The sequence below is a fragment of the Dama dama genome, chromosome 8 (assembly GCF_033118175.1).
Source record: "Dama dama isolate Ldn47 chromosome 8, ASM3311817v1, whole genome shotgun sequence".
Classification (NCBI taxonomy): Eukaryota; Metazoa; Chordata; class Mammalia; order Artiodactyla; family Cervidae; genus Dama; species Dama dama.
This window is the reverse complement of record NC_083688.1, coordinates 44,053,284-44,076,387: the sequence shown is the minus strand read 5'-3', so window position 1 is coordinate 44,076,387 and position 23,104 is coordinate 44,053,284. Positions and strand designations below refer to the sequence as shown.

The 23,104-nt window shown below is 42.4% G+C and overlaps 1 protein-coding gene across 1 annotated transcript in view; it reads right to left on the bottom strand.

The window, feature by feature from the left end:
- MPP4 (MAGUK p55 scaffold protein 4) overlaps positions 1 to 19,717 on the bottom strand; it is a 36,243-nt gene extending 16,526 nt beyond the window's left edge. Inside the window, exons 1-12 of the mRNA XM_061147947.1 lie at positions 19,630 to 19,717; positions 18,472 to 18,593; positions 16,974 to 17,051; positions 14,138 to 14,218; positions 12,139 to 12,270; positions 10,791 to 10,872; positions 9,262 to 9,347; positions 7,468 to 7,539; positions 6,821 to 7,017; positions 3,634 to 3,698; positions 1,673 to 1,690; positions 976 to 1,014 (exon numbers count right to left, since the gene is read on the bottom strand). Coding sequence (XP_061003930.1) covers positions 976 to 1,014; positions 1,673 to 1,690; positions 3,634 to 3,698; positions 6,821 to 7,017; positions 7,468 to 7,539; positions 9,262 to 9,347; positions 10,791 to 10,872; positions 12,139 to 12,270; positions 14,138 to 14,218; positions 16,974 to 17,051; positions 18,472 to 18,593; positions 19,630 to 19,717 — 1,060 coding nt within the window. The remainder of the gene's footprint in view (positions 1 to 975; positions 1,015 to 1,672; positions 1,691 to 3,633; positions 3,699 to 6,820; positions 7,018 to 7,467; positions 7,540 to 9,261; positions 9,348 to 10,790; positions 10,873 to 12,138; positions 12,271 to 14,137; positions 14,219 to 16,973; positions 17,052 to 18,471; positions 18,594 to 19,629) is intronic.
- Positions 19,718 to 23,104: the final 3,387 nt, after the last annotated feature.

Sequence of the window (23,104 nt, the reverse complement as noted above, 5' to 3'; positions counted from 1 at the left end):
TCATTGCATAGAATATGTCTGGAGCGATGCCAAAGAAACAGAGCATTTATTGCCTCGAGAAAGAAAATCGAGTAGGGAAACAGGAAGAGAGAGGGAATTTTACTGAATATACTTTTGTAGTTTTTTGAACTTGAAAGATGTGACTGGTTAACCTAATAAAAACTTTTCATTAAAATTATAGAAAGGAAATGAATATTACTGCTAGTTAAAAAACACATACCCAGGATGTGTACTTGGTAGAATAACTATAATGTCAACATTATTCTGTAGTTGTTCTGGGGAAATATACATAAATCTTTGAAATACTCAGTATTTAAACATTTCATGTCATTCTTTAATTTCTAAAACTAAATTAACCTGTAAAGCCAAGACACATTCACTTATCAGACTAAAGACTCTCCAATTAGTCTTCCAACAAAATCCTAGTGATTCTTGAGTCAATCTTCGTTTTGCCGCTAAATTTGAAACATCTTTTCCCAATTTTCAAAAAGTGTAAGGATAGAAATGTGAGAAGTTTTAATATATCTCTCATAAATTTGGAACCCATGAGGATTGATCATACTAGGATCTACCAGAATGATATGATATCAAACAATAACTAGATATTTTGCTTTTTAAAAATTTGGTAACTCAGTATTTCATAGTATTTCACAAAGAGCATGTGGGTTCTAGATATTTCTCCTGAATGTTGCTGAGTGTAACACTAGAGCTTTACTGTGTATTTCTATGATCACTTCCAAAATACTGCTTTCTGGAACACTTTCTAAAAGGTTGGTCTGGAGCATGGAGACATCCTTCCAGCTGTGCTTCCCTTCTGAGGGTCAGAACCACGGAAAATGCTGCAGTGGGGACTTATTTTACACACTTCTTCCAGAGAAGAAGGCCCACAGGTCTTTTGACTGACTCTGCTTCACAAAATCTGTAGTTGAGCTGCTTTGTACTTCTCCTAGTAGTAAATCTATCAAGCAACGCTACCTGCTTCCACACATTTCTCATCAATCTTCATGTCATCATCTATAAAAGAGCACAGAGAGGGGAAAAATGAAATTAAAATGTGTTACTATCACAACAAAAATCCCCTGTGTATAGGCTTATGGCAGCGAAACTCAGACCATCGTATATCATGCTATTCTTACAACAACCACTCACTCGGACAGATAAAAAGGACTCTATTGTACTAAACAAAAATATGTTGTGGGAGGCTACAGGACATCAAATGGTTAAAATTATAAAAGCATAGGCTCTTGAATGCTGGACAAATGATTTTACCTCTAAGCCTCCACTTTCTATCTATAAATGAGGGTAGTAACAATACATACTGTACTGGATAGGCTTGAGATAATGCAGGAAAAGCTCATACACATGGTAAGTGCTCAAAAAGATTTAACTGTTTTTACCTTTAGTTGGGATATATATATATGAGAATAAAAGAATATAACTTTTAAAATTGTTCAACTCAGAACTCTTTACAGTGTAACCCAAACCCTGTATATGTTGTCTTTTGACTGATATCTTTTTATAAATTAGGATATTAATGATTAGTACACTATTAGGCACACAGAAAGAGCTTATTAAATAGCTGAATTGAAATGAAGTGAATTAAGAAAGCTTCAGGAAATTTCTAGGTGGCTTTGGAAATGAGGCTTTTTTTCCCACAAATACTGTTTCCTACCTTCTTCCATAGAAATCGCTGGGTACAGATGATTGAAGCAGCAGGGGGTGGGAGGGGAAGAGAGAATATTAGCACAATATTTTATGCTATAATTTATCAGATGAATTTACCTACATTAAGAAAAGTGAAGTGCCAAAATTATTCTCTAAAAATGCAGTGGAGACTCAGTAACAAAATGCTAAGTGAATATCCTATAGAAACCAATACATTCGTGAGCCTTGATGGAAACGGAATCTATTTGCTTCTGGCAAATCCCATTCCCTTCTATCCTAATAAACTCTGCAAGAGTTGCATTCTACTCATTTTGAATTAAGGCACTTATTATTCATTCATTATATTTTTAGAATTCAAATCTTGAATGAAAAGAAGAAAGGGAGAGAAAGGAAGGGGGAAAGAGGAAGAAAAGATGGAAGGAAGAGAGAGAAAGGAGGGAGGGAAAGAGATGACAACTACAGTGCATCTTCAGTTAATAACTCTTTAGTAACTGTCTATAAACTAACACATGCTTAGAATTTTTCCATAACTCTTGAGTAATAAAGTTGTGTACACCTTCTGAATCAGTAACCTTTCCTGAGATTTTTTTTCCTATAGTAACTTTCAAGCAGAACAAAGAGATATGAAATAATATTTCATTTTGATATTTCACATTTACCAATATTTATTTGTAACATCATCTACAAAAACTAAAAAGAATGCTCGCTTCAGCAGCACATATACTAAAAACTAAAAAGAAATGACTTGATGGTTCAGATAATGATGTCCTCCGTCGTGAACATCTCTGTGAGAGATGATCCTTTAAGTCAGTGGGCTCTATACCTGGGGTTCTTGGACTCAGAAATATGTGAGGATAATAATACAGAGCTTCAAACTCTTTTCAAGATGGACTTTGCAAAAGTCTAATAGAAGTGGCACATAGCCTGTGCAAGCAACTTAAATGTGAACAAGTGGTCCTACTAGTTATCAGACACTGATTAAAGCTGAGTTAGAATTTTCATATGCCTTTGATAAACAAAATAGAAAAATGAGTTAAAGAAGTCCTTCAATCTGGTTTAGGAAACAAACAATTTTTCAAAGCACAGGGGAAATAACTAGAATATCACCATGAAGACTATATCATGACAAATGTTTCTGATAAAATGTTACATTAGGGAAAAAAGATAAAAGGTAGTATTGCAGCTGTTACTATAACCATGTCAAATATGGTTCCATAACTGGAAGGTAGTATGAAAACATTGCCAGTGTAAAGGAATTCTAAGAATTTATTTCCCAAAAAATGTCTTTATAGTTGTCATGTTTTCAAGAGAAAAAAAAAGGGATTTTTGACTTAGAGAACTGAGAAATCAAGTGGGTGAGAACTCTCTATGGGTGAATCTATGTCTATGGCCTTCTCCCTCCTCCAGGTGCCTCTTCCCCTTCTGTAACTGCTGCCGAGAGCGTATCAGAAGGGCCTTGATCAGGAGGTTCTAGCTGCACTCTGCAAGCTAACATCCCTCATTAAGGCAGCAAATCGTTCACAAGCGTTTGCCACCGTGGGTGCCTTTGCTGACCATTGCCCCACTGCCATCTGAAAACACTGTGTAGTGGACAAACTACACTCATTGAATAGTAATTCAGTCCCACGTTTACTTGTCAAAGGCACACGCACTATGCCACCACGCAGCCTTGCTTGCCAGTAGATGTACAATGCACGGACTAGCCATTGACATCTCAGGAGACTTCAAGCTGGGGAGTGATCCCTGAATGTGTCATGACACAAGGACATTTGCATTTTCACAAACTGAAAACTCATCTAAACCCCAAGGAATAAATGTTTACAGTAGGATTTCAGATGGCTGCCAGAAGGCCATTTGGGGCATGGGGACGTTTAAAGATCCTCCGTTGGGCAGGAAGCCAGTCCTGGGAGAGACGGAGGTGGCTTCCCCGTAAGGCACGTGCTGGGTTTGAGGTGTCAGCACACTCACAGATGGTGGATCTGAGGTGGTTGTAAGACTGGTACGGCTGAGACCACCAGAACTCCCGTTGCTTCCTGTGAAAAAACAAATACACCATGAGAAAAAGAAAAAAAAAGAACCCAGGTTAACCCAGGTGAGATAGATGCCCAGGACAGAAAGTTTTTAGAATTCTGTTGCCTCCAACCAAGTGAACAAGATTCCACCTCCAAAGTGTCAGTTGCTCAGTCAAGTCCAACTCTTTGTGACGCCATGGACTGTAACCCGCCAGGCTCCTCTGTCCGTGGAATTCTACAGACAAGAATACTGGAGTGGATAGCCATTCCCTTCTCCAGGGGATCTTCCTGACCCAGGGGTCGAACCTAGGTCTCTTGCATTGCAGGCAGACTCTTTACCATCTGAGCCACCAGGGAAGCCTCCACACACATTGCCAAGTACGTTCTCCAAATGTACGGTCTTTCTTATTTTGTCCTGCCTCACAGCATCTTCTCAGAGCCAAACCGACTTCGAGATAACACCCAGCCCATGACCCTAGCCCACGCCCCAGCCTTCAGTGCCTGAGCCATGGCACCCCAGCCTCCGGCATGTTAGCCTGCTCCAGCGGGTCTCAGAATATTCACCGCATGTTCTGGTTCCCCTCCCAAGCTGTGAGGCTCTCCACAGTCCCTTTAGAGCCACATGAATTTCAACTCCTTCTGTCGCCCTTTATTTGTGCACTGATCCAATGAGCCTGTCATTTCTGTGTGCTCCTTGCAAGACTCCCGCTAGAGCCTCCTCACCACTCTCTGCTCTGAGACCATGAAGACTAATCTCATTAGGCTTTTATCCCTGTGTGTGTCCTCAGCCCCCAAATTCAAGTCATTCCTTATCCTCTGCACTGTAATTCCTGTTCCATCTACCACCCGCCACTCCTTTCACACACCCTCTGGAACTGGTAGCAAACCTTTAGTGAAGCCTCTCAAAACACTTTACTTTCTTGGAGTTTCCCCAGTGGCTGAGACGATAAAGAATCTGCCTGCAATGCAGGAGACCTGGGTTCAATCCCTAGGTCAGCAAGATCCCCTGGAGAAGGGAATGACAACCCATTCCAGTATTCTTACCCAGAGAATTCCATGGACAGAGGAGCCTGGCAGGCTACAGTTCCTGGGGTCTCAAGAGTCAGACACAACTGAGTGACTAATGCTTGCACTTTCACCTTTCACCTTCTTGCCCTAACCAAACCCGGGTCTCCCAGAGGTCCCTGCTCCCAGGTGTGTGTGGGTAAATCAGCCCGCCAGGGTTGGGGGGGAGGGGAACCCTGAAGTACAACTTAACTGACTTTGCTAGTGTCAGCATTCCCACTGCGACTGATTTCAAGCTGCCACCCGATGTCACTGACCACGAGGAAGGGCGCACACGGGCTCTGAGGGCCGGCTCCAGCACACCACTGTAGGAGGCCCTCACTCCACAGGGCCTGGAGGTGGGGGGTCGCTGTCCCGCCATCTGCAGACCATTCTTCCTCTTCCCTAGAAAAGGCCCTCACTTTGAGTACCCTCCTCCTGATTCTTCTGGAAGCCATTCTCACTCCCATGCTCTTTACACTGCTCCATCATAATTCGTGATGATTTTATTTGGCACATTAATGCCTCTTCCAACACCCTGGCCTCTTGGTTCCTTGATTCATCTCTTCCAATGACCTTAGCTAATGCCTCCTACTGTCATCCCCTAGACCTTTCAGTTCCAAAACAATCTCTATAATTTTGACGTCTAGCATCCCTTTCTTCTACCAGCGACTTCTGTCTTCCCACTCCAATAATCTATCAACCTCATAGGAACCTATAATCCATTGACCTGACTTCCTTTCCACTGATCCTACACTGTCACCTCCCTCCTTAGCATAAATGTCATGATCCGTCATGAAAGACACTCTCTTCTCCCTCTCTTGATTTACTGCTAAGTCTGACTCTCTGTCTAGTCTGGATCTGTCCACCCAGGAAGCTGACCAAATTTATATAAATTTGACTATAAATTTATGGACTTGAAGCCTAAGTGGGTCCTTAATGCTGATGACACTGTATTTACTCAATCAATTTCTCTCCATTTCTCATAGAAACTTTTCAAGCTTTCTCCTCTTTCCTTCCCAAAACCTCCTACCCACGTTACTGCCAGCTATGACATTGGTTGATAAGAAAATAAGAGCAGATGAAAGAGACTGTCCATAAGCTCACAGCATATCCCTCATCCTCAGCTGTGCCCACACTCTGCATTCTCTGCTGCTGCTGTTACTGTGGGTAAACTGCTCAGAATCCTGTACAGGGCCAACCCCTCTACTTTTAGACTTCATCATATCTCCATCTGCCTCCTCAAGGACTAATAACAGCAGCAGTTCTCTCCTCTTTCTCCTGTATCAGAAAAGTTTCCCTCTCACTGGATTTCCCCCATTAGCATTATCTACCCCACCTAAAAACTCTCTCATACCACTCTGCTTTCTCCTCCAGCTATTTCTCCACTGCTCTGCTCTGCCTTATACAAAATGTTTCAGAGACTTTCCCCTGCTCATTGCTGTCAAAGTCTTCAAATCCCCTTTTACTCAGACGTTGGCCCACTCCTCCACTGACATTGCTTTTATCAAGATCACCAATGACCTCCTTTGCTAAATCCAGTGGTCAATTCTCAGTCTCCACAACAGTGGTGAACACGGTTGATCAGGACATTCAACCATCTTGATTTTCATGACCTGTCTCATTGGCGATTGCTTCTCAGTCTCTTTTGCTGGTTCCATTTTCTTCTTTGTGACCTCTTAACATTGGCTGAGTCTTGGGCCTCTTATTCTATCTTCTTTCTATCTCTAATCACTTCCTTGGACCTCAGTAGCACCAAGGTGATGGTGATGAGTTGAGATTCAGTAACTGAGCTTTTAACTTAAAAGATTAATAGAGGGAGTCAGAACTACCTTTTAAACTTTAGTTTCCCAAGTACCCTTCTCTCTTTTCCAGTTGATATGATTATCCTGGCCCCTTTGGTATTTAAGATATTTAGGGCATATTGACAAGTTGACATTTGGCTTTATAGACCAGTATGTGTTCATCTATCTGCGTGTCTCTCCTTCTCTCATCTGAACTGCAGTAACACTGCTTGTCTCCTTTAATTGCAAAAACCCGGGAAATGTCTTCTTTTCCGATGGCTTGCTCTTAGGTCCAGGAATGATGACATTTCTTACCTCTTCAGAAGTTGGCTAGAAGGGATTAGGCCAGCACAGGTACCCAGGTCAGAGACTTTCCGGGCCTGCCACCAGAGAGCATCATTCTGGTCCACAATCTGGAGGATGTCCCCCTTCTGGAAAGGCAGCCCGGCATCCATGCAAGGGATGGTGGGGTCCTCCTGGGGCCAGTACTCGATCATGGCACGGACATACACCTGATGATAGGCACACAGTGACATCATCAGGAGAATCCTTACCCCCAGCTTGCTAAGACTTAAAATCATTTCTCTCACTCTTCTACCTACTGCAGCTATCTTTCCTCTCCATCTTCACCAAGAAGAAATCCCTCCTTGAACTGAGTCTAAGAGCCAGGAAAAAAAAAAGTGACTTTGGGAATAAAATCTTTTCGCTCTGAGAAGTCTCTGCTCAAATGTTCACTATTCCTGACGTTACTTCTTAACTGCTCAATACCCCATCTCCTCTTACTGTGTTCATTTATGGATTTGTGTCTCATGTCATCAGTGTTGAAAAATATGCAATACAATATTGAACAAATGATTAACACATTACAGAGGATAGTAGTAAAATATAATTTTTTTTTTTTTTTTTGCTGTTATTGTGGAGGATTTACTGTGTGTGGGTCTGAAGGTTCAGTTAATTCTTACCGTCTTCTGGCTGTTAACAGGAGGGTCAGAAACTGGAACCACCTTGAACATGATTGTGCCACGAGACATGGCCTGGAAAATGTCAGAGGAGAGAATGGCAAATCTCAGGCTTTACTGGGTTATCAGGGTTTGGCAGGTGAAAGTTAAAAACTCAATGTGAGATCAAATGGTGACAGCTCCCACAGGGGCTTTTACAAGGGCTCAACAGCTAAATATCACCACCCAGAAATGGACATTAGAAGAACTTTAGCTTCACTTCTGTCCTGCTGCAGGGGGTCCAGGGTCCTGAGGCTGGACTCTCCTAGTACCCTCCACCTTACTCTCATCAGGACACCACACTCAGCAAGCTCTTTTTCCCCCAAGGCATGAGGAGGGAGAGGAACTCTTGATCTGACTTTCACTCCTCATGTCTCAGTCAGGAAGCCTTTCCTGAACACTTGTTTCTCCATCAGGCAGCCTCATCTGATGGGGAAGAAGATAAAGTGCTCCCAAGTCTTCTCGAGAGTACTGACAAGCCTCTAAACTAAGGGTGGAGGAGACAGAGAACCTCCTAGCTTGATGCAGGAGGTAGGAACACCCCCCTCCTCTGCTTCACCCCCCGAAACACACCATGACAGACACTGGAGATCCAGAGATGAACAAGAGAGATCTCATTCTCAGGCAGGAATCTCATGATGCCACTGTGGTGGTAACTCCACAGCTGGTACCAAAAGGACTGCAGTGGACACATGTGTATCTGTGGCTGACGGTCCTTTAAGCTCTTTTGGCAGTACATTTTGTACCACCAAGAATCTTGCATAGCAGTTTGCAAAATATTTAGGTGCTTATTATACTCCTTACTGGGGGCTTTTCAGGTAGCGCTAGTGGTAAAGAACCTGCCTGCCAATGCAGGAGATGCAAGAGACTCAGTTTCAATCCTTGGGTTGGGAAGATCCCCCGGAGAAGGAAATGGCAGTCCACTCCAGTATTCTTACCTGGAGAATCCCCATGGACAGAGGAACCTGGAGGGCTACAGCCCATGGGGTCGCACAGAGTCGGACACAACTGAAGTGACTTAGCATGCACACATACTCCTTATTATACCACTTCTCATCTCAGTCCCTAAGGCACATCTATGAAAATCTAGAGTTCTCCCGAGAACCCAGTGTGAGGACCGCTAGTATATGTAATATATAATAGTCGACCACAGGCCACACAGTGGGGCAGCGGACAGGGGAGGTGAGCAGGGCATGGCGCTCTGGCTATATTGACAGCCGAACAGTGACCCGGGCAATGGTTTGAAGGATGGGAATGAGAACCGAAAAGAAACCAAAAGCTCATATAATCAGGTCATAAATCCCCATCTCAACACAAGGACTGGCAGGGCCAGCAAAGACGTCCCCCTCCCCACATGCTGCCCTCTGGACTTCTTTTCTACCTCAAAGCTGCCTCAAAGAAACAGCATAAAAATGTTAGGGGAGCACGGGGTGGTTTGCTCAGGTCCAGACTCCTCCACAGTCTCACTCTGCCCACCCCAGGCTCCGTTTCCAACAGAGCAGCCCAGGTGATGAGGACCTGGGCCGTCTTCCTGAGGCTGAAAGAGCAGCTTGGGAAGGGCATCTCCAGCAGGGTCCAGGTCAACTGGGGGCAGGGAGCAGGTAAGGGGGACGAGATGCGTGGAAACAGACGGGTTCTAGGGTCTGGAGAGAGTAGGCTGCCGACAGGGACCAGAATCCCCCTCCAGTCACGATGCACACGCCAGGGGCTGGATGCAACGCCGCAGTGAGTCATGGGTAAGGCGAGGAGGACTGTTACCAGAATGTGGATCACTTGCTCAGGGTCCAGTCCTTCAACGGAAACTCCATTCACTTCCACCAGTTTGTCTCCGGCGTATAACAGCCCTAGGCAAACCGGAACACAAAACAAAGAGCGGCGCCAAACAACTCGCAAAAAGGGCGGTAGCCATCCCAACACTACTTAACAAACTCACTAACCTAAGCATGCTCTGACATCTTAAATTTTACTGTGAAATAATAGGAATAATAAAGCAAACTGGTTAGTTGAATTTACACCACCCCCAAAGAACATGAGAATTCCATTTTTCTACCTTTTCACCAACACTGGGCATTAACTAATGGTGATATTTTTAGTTTTGCTAATCTGATGTTGTAAAATGGAACTGGAATACTGGTACGAAGATAGCACTAAAAATAAAGATGTCTATAATTTCCTTTGCTGTGCAAAAGCTTTTAAATTTAATTAGGTCTCACTTATTTATTTATTTATTTATTTCCATTACTCTAGAAGGTAGGTCACAGAGGATATTGCTGTGATTTATGTCGTCAAGTGTTCTACCTATGTTTTCCTCTAAGAATTTTATAGTTTCTGGTCTTACATTTAGGTCTTTAATCCATTTTGAGTTTATCTTTGTGTAAGGTGTTAGGAAGTGTTCTAAGTTCATTCTTTTACAGGTAGCTGTCCAGTTTTCCCAGCACCACTTAAATTTAAAAAATAAAAATAAAGATGTCACAGTCGTGAGTAAATGTTAAATGAAAAGGAAATGGGGTGGGGGTATTCTTCAAAAGAGAAAGTGTAGAGAAACTTGGGGGTTAAGATTAAGCCTTAAGAATTATGAGGTAAGACAGTGGAGACAAGAAGCATCTTGAAAATTTCAAGAAAGCTATCTTCAACCACATCAAATGTGCTAGAGAAGTAAAAATAGAACCGAGGCTGAAGGGAAGGCCAGTGGACTTAGCAACCAGGAAGTCTCTGGGTAATTTCTCTAAGGATGTTGGCATATGAATTCTGCCCCAGGTTTCCAGGGTCAAGAGCAGTGAGGACCAGGGACGGCACATACAGAAGTGCTGGTTTCAGAAGCGCAGCAGTGAAAAGAAGGAAATTCGGTTCCCAGATAGAAAAGGCAAGCAACAATGGTTTGAAGATGTGGAAGAGCTGTGACTTTTTGAAAGCAGAAGGACCAAGTGGAGAGTGAAAGTTGGGAATATAGAGAGAGGCAGACCTAGACTTGAACCCTAACTCAAACTGTGAAACCTCAAGCAGGTTAGGTGGTTAATCTTTGTGAACTTCAGTCTCCTCATCTATACCGTAGCAGGATAATACTTAGCTTGTTAGGTTTATGTGGGAATGTAAAGTGAAAGAAAATTAATTTAATGCATAGAATGGAGGGACTCGGTGAGGAAGGGCAATAGGGTTAGTTTCTCTGGAATATTTCTGTCTTCCTTCTTAGTAACCAAGCAATGGAACTTATTAAAGGCTTGACCTTACGTAGGAGACAAGGTCCCCTGCTTTCCCGGCCACGCCTGCACACCGCTGCTCCAGCTTACCACTCCTCTCGGCCAGCCCACCATGGATGACTCTGGCCACCAGGATGTCTCCTGTCATCTCGTGGCGCTTGATGGTAGCTCCCTAGGAAGACAGTACAGTGGAGCCCATTTTTTACCTTACATGACCACTTTCCTGGGGGCTTCCCTCAATGTCACTCTGGTCTTTCAAACAAGGGAATTAGTACCAACCAGGGTAATAGATGGAGAAGGAAATGACAACCCACTCCAGTATTCTTGCCTGGAGAATTCTGTGGACAGAGGAGCCTACAGGCTGGCTACAGTCCATAGGGTCTCAGAGTCGGACACGACTGAGTGACTATCACTCACTCGTGCTCAGGGCCATACATACACCATGTCATCAAAAAGGAAAGGCCATTTCACTTGGGTCTACCAGAGTCTCTATCCAACCACATAGACATCAAATAATATTGAGATCCTTCCAGAGATAAACAGAACTTCCACAATTACAACCTAATCAAAGGAAATACACTTAGAAAATCAAATTAAGGCCTTACTTAGCTTCCCCTTAACAGAGGAAAAAACTTAGGCAAATACATTAGAACTAGGTGAAATATATGTACATGTCACAGAGTCAAATAATAAAATAATTCTTTTTTTTTCATAGCTGTTAAAAAAGAAAAACACTAAGCAGAAATCTTTCCTGGTGAAAACATTACAACCTGTAAAGTGTTTGAAATCACAGGCAAAATTGATTAAGAGATATTTTAGCCATTATTATCATAGATTCCCTCCTGCTGCCTGAGTGCCTCACACTATAGGTGACTATAGATAAGAATATCGCCCAACAGTTGTTTCAAGCTGCCTACCACACTATATTTCAAGAACTCTAAGGTGAAGCACTGATCTCTGCTAGAATCAAATGAGGAGAAAGTACAACAGCGCTGATTTTGACTGCTTTCCTCTGGCTGACTGAAGAAACAGAACAGACAAGTATTACAAAATTCTGTCGGCAACCATGCTTAGCTGGGAATAGGATTGCTGTGAAAAAGTCAGAAAGATGGGTAGGTGATTAGCAAATCAGCAGAAAAAGGGGAAAACACATAACCCTCACCAAAAGGGAGAATAATTTATAGCTCAAAGATATCCTTGACTGGATGGGGGAAGCTAATAGTTGAATAAAGAGAAATTATTAGTTTAAATAACACATGCATAAGGAAAACTGCCAGTGGTTCTATGTATGGCCTTTGAAATATTTTGCTTATTTTAAATTAAAGAAAATTTTTATTAAAAAAAAATATTGCCCAAGTAACTACTAGAGATAACTTAGCTCCCAATTAACCCTGGTGTAATCCTAAATGAAAAGATATTAGTAAGACGATTTCCTTACCAGGGGCTGCTGGTTCTTCACTAAGCAAACAATCCTCATTGCCTCCTCGCTCTCGGGGATGTTGTCTGGCAGTGGGGGAAGAAAGGGCTCAAAGTCCTTCTGAGCTACCGTATCATGGGCACTGAGCAAGGCCTGGAAACAGAGAGGGAAAAGGCAAATGACCCTCACGCATAGGATGCAGCCACCTAGCAGATGCTGCCTCAGTACCGTGGTAGACACACAGCAAGAGCCTACACGTACGTGCCAGGCTCAGTTCTAAGTGTTCTACGTGGATTAACTCAATCGTCACAGCGACTCTGAGGCAGGGATACATATATTTTTAACTTTTAAAATTTATTTTTATATGATTTTAAAGTTTACTTTCCATTTTCAGTTATTACAAAATAATGGCTATATTCCCTGCGTGTACAATCCATCCCTGTAGCCTGTCTTACACACAGTGGTTCATACTCAGCACTCCCTCACTCCTGTGTTGGTCCTCCCCACTCACACTCCACGGGTAACTGCTAGCTTGTGCTCTGTATCTGTGAGTGTGCTCCTTTTTTCTACTAGATTTCTGTATTTTTTAGGTTCCCCATATAAGTGATATCATACAGTATGTCCTTCTCTATCTGATTTATTTCATTTAGCATAATTCTTTCAAAGTGCCCATCTGTGTTGCTGCAAATAGCAAACTCGCCTTCATTTTTAAGGCTGAATGGTATTCCATTGTGTGTGTGTCATGCCGTCTTGATCCATTCGTCGGCTGATGGACACTTCCGTTGCTTTTATACCTCGGCAACTGTAAATACTGCTGCTATGTACTCTGGAGTGCATGTATTTTTTTCAAATTAGTGTTTTGGCTTTTGCGGGGGTGTGTGTATATACCCAGGAGTGGAATTGCTGAGTCAGATGGTAGCTCTATTTTTAGTTTTATGAAAAACCTCCATACAGTTTTCCACAGGGGCTGCATTAATTTACCAGGGTTGCCTTCTCTACACATCCTCATGAGGCAAGTATATTCATCGTCCCCATGTTACAGATAAGGAAACAAGGCACCCAGAGGACAAGCAACACATCATTTATTCTTTCATTTCTGATAAAATGTATTCTGTCATGATCTCATTTCCTGGAAACCCATGTAATCCATGATGCTCTTGTAAACTTGAACTACAAAATGATTATTGTAATAGTTTCCCCAGGCAAGGCAGAATGAGAGGCAGTAATGAAAACATTTTGCTTGTTGTCAAATAACACCCAAGATCTCATGTGACACAGGATGAGAAAAAGCACTCCCCTGGTTTCGGGTATGATCAAATAATTCTGGTATGTTAAAATTTCATTTCATGGGGTGGGGAAGTAGTCATTCTACAACTCTGCCTGAGATTGGTGGATAGAACTCTGTTGGAACTCAGAGAAAATTCTGTAGGTTTATCTTGTGAAATAAAACATTTTGACTCAAAAATTCCATTGCTCCAGATGCAGATATTCTTTTAAAGTTCTAATTTGTTGATAAATTGGTCTCAAAACCTGTAAGGTAGGGTTCTTTTATGCGATCAAATGTTCTTAACATACCCCCTCATACAGCTATTCATGATTACATTGTTTTTTCCAAATACCTTCAAACACTTTATCTCTGAAACTTAAAATATTTCCCAGTTGGAGTGCTCGCTTCGGCAGCACATATACTAAAATATTAAAATATTTCCCAGTTGGAAAGGATGTATGCTGCCTTAATTGTTCCCCAGAATTTTAGAGGAACGATGGCTTTTCAGGGGGTAAACAAGATGCCACGGGAAGTCCTGAATGCCTCCGTATAAACAGAGCCGGCTTGGTTCCATGACCAGTGAGATTAAGCCCCTCATCAGTCACATCTGAGTCCCACATCTTTCTGTATAATCTGTTGGTTACCTGCATATAGTAAAAGAACATCTGTTCAGAGAGCACATCTTTATTTCTTCTTCCCAACTCTGTCAATGTGCCGGATGGTTATACCTTGTCAATTTTAGCAAGCACTTGCCTTAAAGTGTGGAGCCTGGAGGATCTGTCTTAGCTCTTGGATCTCAGGGGACTTGGGGGTTTCATGTAGTATCTTCACTACCTGGTTGGTGGGAAAGCATACATGTGAATTTTTAATAATCTTTACCACCTAGTTAACATCACCCAGGCTGGATAACAGGTATATTGACATGATATTTACCTAAGAAAAGCTGTTACTAAAGCCTTCTTCTTCACCTTTAAAGTCAGGTGAAATTAGCCTTTTTTCCTTATTCACTAAACTTCATTACAGCAGGTAGAATCCAAGACTGGGGATAGATCTAAACCACAGTGCCCTTGTCCTGGCACCTCACAGACTTGGAGGAAGGACTAACTTAATTTTGTGAGATCATATGTGCCAAGGCAGTGTCCCTCAAGTGCCTCTAAAGTGACTGTTTGCTCATGTGAATGCTTTATGGGCAAGTTAAGGTATCTGAGTTCTCCAGGTACAGGCTCAGTTACCCGGAAAACCAAGTAGCTTTAATCCCATGGACTGTTCCATTTTTCAACTAAAAAAATGAGATGGTAATTTGTATTTTAGGACTTTTATCTGATTAGTAATTTTAATGTTTATTGCAACAAAAAAAAAATTGTTAGAATAAATTCTGATCCCTTTGCTTTGGTTTAAGTGTAGACCTGGCTTCTGATAGAACATAAGTGCTTTCAAGAATTTAACTCTGTAAATGCTCACCAGTCAAGCAACATCACATCCAGTCAAATGAAAACAAGAGGTTTAGCAAACTTTACCTCCACTCTCTAGGGTTACAGCTGAATAAAATCACATGTATGTGTTTCCCCATGGATAGCTAAGAACAATTTGAGTTGTTAATTACTGGAGTTTCGGCTGTAAGGTTTTTTTTCTTTTTAAAAATTTCTATTAATGTGATTTGGACAATAAATAAAAATAAAATGGATTATATTTATGCATCCAAATATTGGGCTTTCCTGGTGGCTCAGATGGTAAAGAATCCACTTGCAAGGTGCTTGCAAGGTAGGAGACCCAGGTTTGATCCCTGGGTGGGGAAGGCCCCCTGGAGGAGGGCATGGCAACTCCAGCATTCTTGCCAAGAGGAGGCGGGCCATGGTACATGGGGTCACAAAGAGTTGGATATGACTGAGCAACTTTCATTTTTCAGCAAATTTGTATTGAACATTTACTATGTGCTAGGTATTGTTTTTTGTTTGTTTGTTTTTAAATATGTATGTATTTATTTACTTGGTTGTGCTGGGTCTCAGTCGTAGCACTTGAAATCTTTGATTTTTTTCTGACATGCAGGATCTAGTTCCCTGACCAGAGATCGAACCCCGGTCCTCTGCATTGGGAGGGCAGAGTCTTAGCCCCTGGACCACCAGGGAAGTCCCTAGACACTGTTTTAAGTGATGCAAATACAGCTATGAATAGGCAGACACAAATCCCCACACTCATAGAATTTACATTTTTGTTAGGAGCCACAGATAATAAGTAAAATGTGTAAGTAAAAAAAAAAATAGTTTTATTTGACGATGAAAAGAATTAAGAAGAAAAATAAAACAAGGACGGTGGATAGGGAGTGCTATGAGGGGATTGCAATTTTAGATGGGGTGACCAGAGAAAGTCTCTGTGAGAAGCTGACATTTCAGTGGAAACTGGAAGGAGATGAAGAAGCACATCATGTGGATATATAAGCAAGAACATTACTGATGTAGGGAATAGCAAATGCAAAGGGCCTGTGGCAGGACCATACCTGATTCAAACAACCACAAGTGGTTCATGAGACTGGAGCAGAGTGAATAAGGGAGAGGATGGTAAGTCAACATCAAAGAGAGATAACACTATGTTTGGCTATATAACTTTGATGTTTACTCTGAGATGAGAAGTTGTAGGAAGAGTTTGAGCAGGGAAGTGACACATTTTGACTCATCTTTAATTCAGAATGTCTTAATGGCTGCCATGACAGGAATAGATAGTTAGGGAGCAAGAGTAGAAAGAGGCAACTAGGCAGGATGCTACATTGCAATTATCCATGTAAGAGAAAATGATGGCTATGTTCAGTGACACAGCAGAGGTGGTGTATTTCAACATATTTTGAAAGCAGAGCTGAAGGACTGGGTGTGGGTATGACAGAAAGAGAAAGTCAAAGATGATCCCAAAGATGTTGGTTTAAGCACCACAAAAAGAAAAACTGTGCTCAGTCATGTCTGACTCTTTGCGACCCTATGGACTACAGACCACCAGGCTCCTCTGTCAATGGAATGTTTCCAGGCAAGAATACTGGAGTGGGTTGCATTTCCTACTCCAGAGGATCTTCCCAACCCAGGGATCGAACCCACAACTTTTGTGCCTCCTGCCACAGGAGGCTTCTTTACCACTTGCACCACCCGGGTGCAAGAACAAAAATAGATAGAAAAGGCTGGAGAGGGGGAGCTTTGGGGTGGGGATGATCAGGAGCTCAGTTTGGGACCTGTTAAATTGGAGGGGTCCATTAAACAGTAAAATGGGCAGGAGGCAGTGGACATATGAGTATAATTTAGTGGAGAAGTCCAGACTAGAGAAGTAAAATTACAGATCATTAGTAGAAAAACATTACCCTGTTTTCATAGTATAACCGAGTTGAATTTTTAGGGAAAAAGAGAGAAACAGACACATTTCTCTAGAAATGTGTTTTATTTTAATTTGGGGAGGCAGGAGGCCAATTGTCTTTCTTCTTTTAAAGCTCAATTAGAAGCAAGGATTAGATGCATAGTCACCAATTAAACATTTAGAGCATTTAAACTAGTACTATGAGTAAAATGGCATCATGTTAAAACTACTATTCTCTGGATGAAAAAAAGCACCTCACCTCGCAGGATAACGCCTGTGCATGGGGTGTGGCAGGAACAAGCTTCTTCTCTTTGAATTCCTGGAGGCTGTCATAAACCTGCAGAGGGGCAGTGAGGAGAGAATGATGTACTGAGCAAAGGCTTGCCAAGGGGAGAATCGGCCTGGGCAACAGTGCCAGCAGGTGGGCAGCCTGTGTGCCAGCCTTTAATAAGGTTTGTTAGGTTGCCAGAACTTTTTCACCTTATAATTAGATGCTTGTACCCTTTGACCAACATCGCCCCATTTCCTTCATCCCCCAGCTCCTGGCAACCACTAATCTCTCTGTTTCTACAAGCTCCACATTTTTAGATTCCACATACAAGTGAGATAACATGGTATTTGTCTTTCTTGGACTTATTTCATTTAACATAATGCCCTGAGATCCACCCATGTTGTCGCAAAAAAGGAGGATTTCCTCCTTTTTATGGGTGAATAATATCCATTGGCCATCCCATTTCTGAGGATATAGTAAAATGAAATCACTATCTCAAAAACATATCTGCACCCCATGTTCACTGAGGCTTTATTTGTGCTAGCCAAGGGCTTCCCAAGTGGCGCTAGTGGTAAAGAACTCACCTGCTGGTGCAGGAGATATAAGAGACCCAGGTTCAATCCCTGGGTTGGGAAGATCCCCTGGAAAAGGAAATGGCAACCCACTGCAGGATTCTTACCTGAAGAATCCCATGGATAGAGGAGCCTGGCAGGCTACAGCCCATGGGGTCACAAAGAGTCAGACATAACTGAGTGACTTAGCAAGTACACAAAAGCCAAAACACGGGGGGGAAAATCTGTGTCCAACAATGGATAAAGAAATTAGGTATTTTAAAGCCTATGCTGTGAGGAGTACTTCTGTGTTCACACTAAATACATTGACACTTCCTTTAAAAATGTAATATTAACATGCACCATAAGGCTGACCACATTTCACACCTAAGTGAAAGAAACACACCCCCCAAAGATAACTTCAAAAGGATCTTTCTTAATAATAACATTTGCTTAGAAGAACAAAATTATAGTCAGATAGTAGACGCTATTGTATAGTGTGAAATTTCAGCCAACTTATAAAAGAGATCCTCAGAGTAAGAAAAACTTAAGATACCTAAACAGAACTGTGGACATCTCATTTCCTAATTTATAAAAACAAAGAGGAATGATATTTTAAAGCCTTTTTATTTGTCCTGAGTTGACCTCAAGGACAAAGGGTTGTGGACAGCTGCTTATGGGGTTGCCAATGGCCATTTGCAGTGGCTGCTTTGTGACCCTGGGGCCCCTGGAAGAAAGGGGGGGCCCCTGGGGCAGAAAAGAGAGGAGCTGCTGTATTCTTTTCCACTCAAGTAAACTCCTTCCTAAACTTGGGGTTGTGTAGGTCTTCCTTGAACTTTTTCCCTGTTGAGATTTCCTGCCATCTGACAGGCGATGTTGATGGATGAGCAGGGGCCGCTCCCAAGGCCACGGCTTCAGAGCAGAAGGGCGCTCACCTTGAGCAGAGCCTGCAGCCACGGGGAGTGGAGGAGGTCATACAGGAGACACACTCCGTTCACGTCTCGGCTGTAGAACAGGTTCAGCTCTTGTAGCACGAGCCTCAGGAGGTGCGAGATCCCTAGAAGCAGGAGAGGGCAGAGATGGGGCGGCAGATGAGGGCGGAAAGAAGGGCAGGTGTAACGTGAAGGACAATTCAGACCATGAGGAGGCTCCAGGGGCTCAAAAGGAGAGCAGTGGACACTGCATTTAAAGCCGAAAGATCTATCTTCTGGCTCTGTTATCAGTGTGTGTGCTTCAGAAAACCATCCAAGTCTCTGGGAACTAGTTCCTTATAGAAAATGAGGGTATGTTTGCTTTGCTATAGAGTTCTTGCTAATATTAGGTGAACTAATAGATCACAGTAAACAGATGAAAAATTTTATGAGAGCAGTATTGCTTTCCCCTCCCCAGTCCTAACAGCCTCTGGTTTATTCCAAAATTATATAGTTGTTTTCTGGATCCTTCAAACATGTGGTCATCTGTATTTACCCTTTATGAAAATTCTTATTGAAAAACTCTCCCAATAGGCTCTTAGAAAATATTAACTCATGTACATGCCTGCACTGGGTCTTAGGTGTGACACGCAGGATCTTTCAGTTGCAGCTTGCAGAATCTTTAGCTGCAACATGTGGGAGTTCCCCGACCAGGGATGGAACCTAGGCCTCCTACTTTGGGAGTGAGGAGTCTTAGCCACTGTAGCACCAGGGAAGTCTCTCCCAATAGGCTTTTAATACAAACCTGAGGGTTCCACTATTAAAGGGACTGGACAGATTTTAGTAAATGCTTGTTTTTATAAGTGTTTTTATAGAAATCCTATTTGTTGCAATGGTATTCTGAATGTGAACAAGTTACGAAGTTCTAAATAGAAGTAAAACTTTGTGGGATAGGAAAAAAAAGAGATTCCTAATTAACTGTATTGATTTCTTTCCTTTCTGCCTTAAAAATTGCTTGGACGTATCACTAATAGAGGCAACAGGACACTTCAAAGTGTATAACGAGTTCCATAGAGAAATCAGAATAAATCCATCAGAATTTCTGCCCCTAAATTGGATCACATTGTTAGAGGGATACTGAAAGGCCTTTCTGGCCTAGAAAAGGAACTTGGCACCACGTACCGTTCTCCGGATTGGTTCCCGTAGAGAACTTCTCATCCTTCTTGTCTTTTTCACCTGGAAGATCTGATCCTTTGTCTGACTGTATCATCCTCCTTGCCCAAGATTTCAGAGGGGATTCAGAGCTAGAGAACAGATCAACAAACAGCACAGAGCTCATTCAGTCACGCTGGCCGCGCAGCTCTTAGTACATGTAAAGGCATGTATTTCCAACAGCATTGACTGAGCAAGTCGGACACTGTGCTACATACACACCGGGATCCACATCAGATAAAATGGTCCTGCCCAGGGGTACTTCCTCTCTAAATTAACCACCACCAGCTGTGTGGACGAGAAAACTCACAAAACATTCCTTCTGTCCCCTCTTTTTTTATTTTCATTTATTTTTAAATAAATACTTTTATACTTTATTTTTTTAATATGTTTATTTAATTTATTTATTTGGCTGTGCTGGGTCTTAGTTGCACATGTGGGATATAGTTTCCTGACCAGGGACTGAACCTGGGTCACCTGCATTGGGAGCATGAAGTCTTAGCCACTGGGCCATCGGGAAAGTCCTTGTTCCCCTCTTTTTTTAAACAAGTGACCAAGTTATATTTTTTTATTTTCCACCTCTTTGCCTTGTTGATTTTACCACCATTCAGAGCTTGGAAGAGCATTTTCTGGCCTGACTCCTTCTAGCCTCTCTATCTGGCCCTGTTCTCTCTCATTGCACCAGTAGTTCTTCAATAGCACTGGTCACAGTTGCAAAAGTTATGGATTACTGCTGAAAGTACCATTAGAGTTAATTTTATATATTGCTACAAGTAAGTTTAAAGAAACAGAAACCCTAAACAATAGTGGCTGAACAGAGTAGAAGTTTATATCTTGCTCGTGTAAGAGTCCAGAGGCAGAGACAACCCAGGGCTAGTAGGACTGCCCCACTCCTGAAATTGTTAGAGAATAGGCTCCTTCCAGCTCACTGCTCTGCCACCTCAGGATGTGGTGGGATTCTTTTCTTCCTGCTCTAAGATGGTGGCGGAGCTCCGGCCATCACTTCTACATTTCAGCCATCAGGATGAGGATCAAGAAAACGAGGGCAAAGGAGACATGCTCATTGCCCTTTAAGGAAGTTTGACAGAGAAATGTTGCCCTACACGATGAGAAATCACTTCAGGCCCTGTAAATTTTCAAATGTCCCATTGGACTCTCATGTTGCTGAGAAAAACAAAATGAAAAACTTATAATTATCTGCCCCCAGGTGGTGCTAGCGGTAAAGAACCCACCTGCAAATGCAGCAGACATAAGAGACCTGTGTTCAATCCCTGGGTTGGGAAGATCCCCTGGAGAAGGAAATAGCAACCCACTCCAGTATTCTTGCCTGGAGAATCCCATGGACAGAGGAGCCTGGCGGTCTATAGTCCATAGGGTCACAAAGAGTCAGACACGGCTGAAGTGACTTAGCACACACACACCAAAACTCAACTTCTCTTTATGTATAAACACAAAGTATTTTTGCACAGTTTTAATGTACATTGAGTTTTCTGGGATGTTACTACCATAACTGAAGAATGAATTTACTTTGTTTTGCTTGGACTTTATCAAGTCCACCATTTCAGAAAAACCATGTCATTAATGGTAAAGCTGCTTACAGTATATAACACACACTACAACACACCAGGGTGTGACTGTGTCTGTCTGCATTCAAAGTCGCTGATTCCCTAGAGAATTCTTTTATAGGTGCAAACATATGTTACTTCATTACATCTTTTGGTTCCAAATAGGAAAAGGAGTACGTCAAGGCTGTATATTGTCACCCTGCTTATTTAACTTATATGCAGAGCACATCATGAGAAAAGTTGGGCTGGAGGAAGCACAAGCTGGAGTCAAGATTGCCGGGAGAAATATCAATAACCTCAGATATGCAGATGACACCACCCTTATGGCAGAAAGTGAAGAAGAACTAAAAAGCCTCTTGATGAAAGTGAAAGAGGAGAGTGAAAAAGTTGGCTTAAAGCTCAACATTCAGAAAACTAAGATCATGGCATCCAGTCCCATCACTTCATGGCAAATAGATGGGGAAACAGTGGAAACAGTGGCTGACTTTATTTTGGGGGGCTCCAAAATCACTGCAGATGGTGACTGCAGCCATGAAATTAAAAGACGCTTATTCCTTGGAAGGAAAGTTATGACCAACTTAAACAGCATATTAAATTAAAAAGCAGAAACATTCCTTTGCCAACAAAGGTCCATCTAGTCAAGGCTATGGTTTTTCCAGTGGTCATGTATGGATGTGAGAGTTGGACTATAAAGAAAGCTGAACACTGAAGAATTTATGCTTTTGAACTGTGGTGTTGGAGAAGACTCTTGAGATTCCCTTGGACTGCAAGGAGATCCAACGAGTCCATCCTAAAGGAGATCAGTCCTGGGTGTTCATTGGAAGGACTGATGCTGAAGCTGAAACTCCAATACTTTGGCCACGTGATGCGAAGAGATGACTCATTGGAAAAGACCCTGATGCTGGGAAAGATTGAAGGTGGGAGAAAGGGACGACAGAGGATGAGATGGTTGGATGGCATCACCGGCTCAATGGACATGGGTTTGGGTGAACTCCGGGAGTTGGTGATGGACAGGGAAGCCTGGCGTGCTGCGGTTCATGGGGTCGCAAAGAGTCGGACGTGACTGAGTGACTGAACTGAACTGATAATGATATCCCATTTTATACATTGAAATAGTATCTTACCAGCCACATTTACTTAATTTCTCTTTCTCATCATTACTAGGATTTTTTTTTAGTTTCATGTAAGTAAGTGCATTAGTCTGGGTTCCCCCAGAATCAAACACAGAGCAAGGGTTCTAGTGAGGTGATTTGCTTGGAAAGTGATCCAGAACATTAGTAGGGGAGTGGGGTACTAAGACGGGGCAAGGGGGAAAGACAGTAAAAAGTGTTATCAAGCAAGAAGCTGCTCTGGGTACTATGGCACTTAATCCATGGAGAGACAAGGGACAGGAAGTGGGGTTATTTATACCCCAGTGCTGCCAGATACTGGTTGAGGGCTTTCCCCAGAAAACATTACTTCTGGGCCTTCCAGCCTGCTTCATGTGTCTGTTCAGAGAGTGTAGATGTAGAATGCAATGAAAGGGATAAGGGTAGGGCACTGATAGTACTTGTTACAGGAGGATAATAATGAATAAATCAGGATTTTTTTAAAAAGGAGCATTTCCAATTAGTCGTTAAAGATGTGGGTATTGAATCAGATGAGGCTGAGAACCACTGTATAGAATCTAGACAGACTGTGGGGTTGACTCAGGGAGGATGTCTAGGAAAAGACAGATCATCATGCAGTCTCTAAATTCTAAGGCAATGAGAAGAGCAAAGCAGAAAGCTATTATGAAATCTTAGACAGACTTGCCATACACATTCTTGCCCAGTCACAATGAAGTTTTCTAGTTTGCTAGATTCTGCCAAAACTTGACATCGTAAACTTTTGCCTTGCAC